Here is a 3356-nt window from a genome sequence, read left to right on the forward strand (position 1 = left end):
CATGGAAGCCCCCCAGGGTCCCCACCCCCCAGGCCTCCTGCCATCTTCGCCCACCCAGTGGCCCCCAGTGACTTCTCTCTGTTGCCCATCTGACAACTTTCTCGCCTGCTAAAAATGTTCCTCGTCTGTCACTCAGCAAAACATGCAGTGGGTTCAGGTCCCCACAATTAGCCCTGATCAAGGTTGAGAGGGACATTTGGGGGCCCAGAATGAACAGCCTCAGGCCACCAGAGTCATTCATTCAGTAGATATGTACTGAGGGCTACCTGTCCTCAAGCTGGGGACACAGCATGACAGATGAGGTAACACGGTGCCTGCTCTCTTGGAGTGCACGGTCCGGGGACATTCTAGCCAGGTCCCTCCCTGCTCCGTGGACAGCCTGGCCTAGTCCTGGTTGGTAGGTGGAACACGCGGGCACAGGTGGACGTCTTCCTGAGAGGCAGAGCATCAAGCCTGGAGTTGGAAAGCAGCCCATCCAGGAGTTTGGCCCAGGGCGTTCCCCCACCGAGAATCCCTGGGCGCAGTGGTTGAGAGTCCGCCTGCCGATGCAGGGGACACGGGTTCGTGCCCCGGTCCGGGAAGATCCCACGTGCCGCGGAGCGGCTGGGCCCGTGAGCCATGGCCGCTGAGCCTGCGCGTCCGGAGCCTGTGCTCCGCAATGGGCGAGGCCGCAGCAGTGAGAGGCCCACGTACCGCAAAGAAACAAAAAAACACACACTTGTTCAGGTCTTGGCCAAGGGCGTGGTGGGGGGAAGCGAAAATGTGAAGAAATTTTTCCCTCCAAAGTCCTGAAGGGCTTTCATTGGGGTGGCGGGAAGTGTGAGGAGTGATCAAGAGGCCAAGGGTGGTGGGCAAAAGGGCAGTTTGCCTGAAATGTAGCTATTTTCCTTTGTCAATCAAGGAACGTGTGTTCAGGTAATGGGATCATGTGTTTAGAGATGAACCGCAAACTATTTTAAGCACCCAGATGACTTTCAAGTGAGCCTGCCTGTTTCCCCTTGAGAACCAGGTCTCTAAGGCCAGGGTTCTCAAAGTGCAGCCCCTGGAGTTAACAGAAGTTCCTAGGAACTTGTTAGAGATGCAAATCCCCGGCTCACCCCAGATCCGCAGCATTGGAAACTCTTGGGGGGTGGAGGGGGGCAGCCGCCCCAGTTTGCCCACAGGAATCCCCTGGGGACCTCGCTAAAATGCAGACTCTGAGTGGTTAGTCTGGGGTGGGCCTGAGGGTCTGCATTTCCGACAGGCTCCTGGAGGATGCTGACACTGAGGCCCGGGACCACACTTCTGAGTAGCAAGGGTCTTAAAAAAAAAAAAGGGTTGGGGACTTCCTTAGTGGTGCAGTGGTTAAGAATCCGCCTGCCAACGCAGGGGACACGGGTTCGAGCCCTGGTCCGGGAAGATCCCACATGCCGCGGAGCAACTAAGCCCGTGCGCCACAACTACTGAGCCTGCGTGCCACAACTACTGAAGCCCGTGCACCTAGAACCCATGCTCTGCAGCAAGAGAAGCCACTGCAATGAGAAGCCCGCACACCACAACGAAGAGCAGCCCCCGCTCGCCACAACTAGAGAAAGCCCGTGTGCAGCAACGAAGACCCAACGCAGCCAAAAATAAAATAAATAATTAAAAAAAAAGGTGTGGAGGGTTGACAAACAACCACCCTCTGTCTGTTTTCTAGACACACAGCTACACCCACTCCTTAACCTACTGCTGTCTACAGCGCAAAGTAGTTGGACAGAGGCTGCTGGATGCAAACTATTCACCCTCTGGTCCTTTACAGAAAAAGTGTGCCAGCCCCTGGTCTAAAGGAGTCTCCCTTGGCCTGATCCCTCCACCCTGATACCCCCCGCCACCTCCTCAGCCGAGGGATAGCCTCCAACTGCGATTCCGGAAGGTGCCAGCATTCTCCCTACTGCAGCCATACAAGCAGCTCCTTGGGCCTGGTTTATCTTCCCTCTGCCCCCACCCCACCTCCCCATTGTACTGTAAACACGCTTGGGGGGTCTTCCCTGGTGGCCCAGTGGTTAAGACTCCACGCTCCCAACGCAGGGGGCCCGGGTTCGATCCCGGGTCAGGGAACTAGATCCCGCATGCCGCAACTAAAAGATCCCGCATGTCGCAACCAAGACCCAGTGCAGCCAAGTAAATAAATAAAATATTTTATAAATAAATAAACACGCTTGGGCCTTGGCATCCCTCAGCAGCCTGAGGCAGGGGCCTGGGTCAAGGTGGGTGTTTTTGTTTTGTTTGGCCACGCTGCGGGGCTTGCGGGGTCTTAGTTCCCTGACCAGGGATTGAACCCGCACCCTCGGCAGTGAAAATGCCAAAGCGCGGAGTCCTAACCACTGCACCGCCAGGGAATTCCCGGGTCAAGGTGTTGAGCGGATCTCTGAGGCCCTCACACAAGACACAAGACACGCTTGGGAAGGGGGCTATCTTCATCCTTTATGGGGGGAGGGGGGGCGAAATCAGCGGCCCTCCAGGGCCCGGTCTCGGGCGATGACCGCCTCCTCGAACTTGATCATGAGCGTGGTGCCCTTGTGCCAGTGCGCCGTGACCTTGGCGGGGAAGCCACTGTGCGTGAGCACCGCCTCCACGATGCCAGCCGTGAAGCTGGCGCAGTTGAGCGTGCTGTTCTCCTTGGGCACGGAGATGTAGGTGTTGATGAGCGGCTCCCGCTCGATGATGTAAAAGGTGCGGGCGTCGTCATTGGCCTGCTCCAGCTTGTCGGCCTCCTTGCCGAAGAGCGCCTTCCACACGGCGCCCTTAACGAAGAGCAGGGCGCCCAGCACCTTGGTTTCGCGCCGGGCGCCCTTTTCGCGAGCCACCAGCGCATCCAGAACGCGGGCGCCCACCTGGCGGCCTAGCGCGGCCAGGCGAGCCTGCAGCTCCGCCACAGAGAAGACGCGGCTCTGGCAGTGCTGCACCAGCTCGGAGAAGAGCAGCGCGAAGGCGCTCAGGCTCACCTCGGTGCGCGGCCGGGCCAGCGCGCGCTCCAGCAGCGCCGACTTCCCGCGCGTGAAGCGCGCCTCCATGCCGCCGCTGCCCTGCGGGGAGACGAGAAAACGTGGGTGTCAGAGGCGGGAAGGAGCCCCTCTCTACCACCTCCCTTGTGCGCTCCATCAGTGATTTCCCACGTGGGAAGAGATGAGTAGAAGGAAAGGAGGTACCCACCTGCGCGTAAAGCATACCTCCGTTACGCCTAGCCAGCCACGGCCAAACGGGAGACGGGGTAGGCTTGTACCCTACGCTAGGAGAGGATTTCGGAGGGAGGGGGGTGGAGGGGGAAGGTGGGAGGAGAGACAAGAGGGGGAACAGAAGGGGGAGCTCGAAACCACCCCCCCTCCATTTCCAGG

General features: G+C 59.0%; 1 protein-coding gene across 2 annotated transcripts in view; it reads right to left on the reverse strand.

Moving 5' to 3' along the window:
* Positions 1-2425: 2425 nt before the first annotated feature.
* Positions 2426-3356, reverse strand: part of TRAPPC5 (trafficking protein particle complex subunit 5) — a 2403-nt gene continuing 1472 nt past the window's right edge. Inside the window, exons 1-2 of one of the 2 annotated variants that reach the window (XM_024745980.1) lie at positions 3175-3246; positions 2426-3047 (exon numbers count right to left, since the gene is read on the reverse strand). In XM_024745980.1, coding sequence (XP_024601748.1) covers positions 2469-3047; positions 3175-3189 — 594 coding nt within the window. In that variant the 5' untranslated portion in view covers positions 3190-3246 and the 3' untranslated portion in view covers positions 2426-2468. Of the gene's footprint in view, positions 3048-3174; positions 3247-3356 lie in introns of those variants that run through there. The other variant, XM_024745979.1, reaches the window with a different exon arrangement.

The sequence above is a fragment of the Neophocaena asiaeorientalis genome, unplaced genomic scaffold, assembly GCF_003031525.2.
Source record: "Neophocaena asiaeorientalis asiaeorientalis breed wild unplaced genomic scaffold, Neophocaena_asiaeorientalis_V1.1 scaffold357, whole genome shotgun sequence".
In the NCBI taxonomy this organism is placed as follows: Eukaryota; Metazoa; Chordata; class Mammalia; order Artiodactyla; family Phocoenidae; genus Neophocaena; species Neophocaena asiaeorientalis.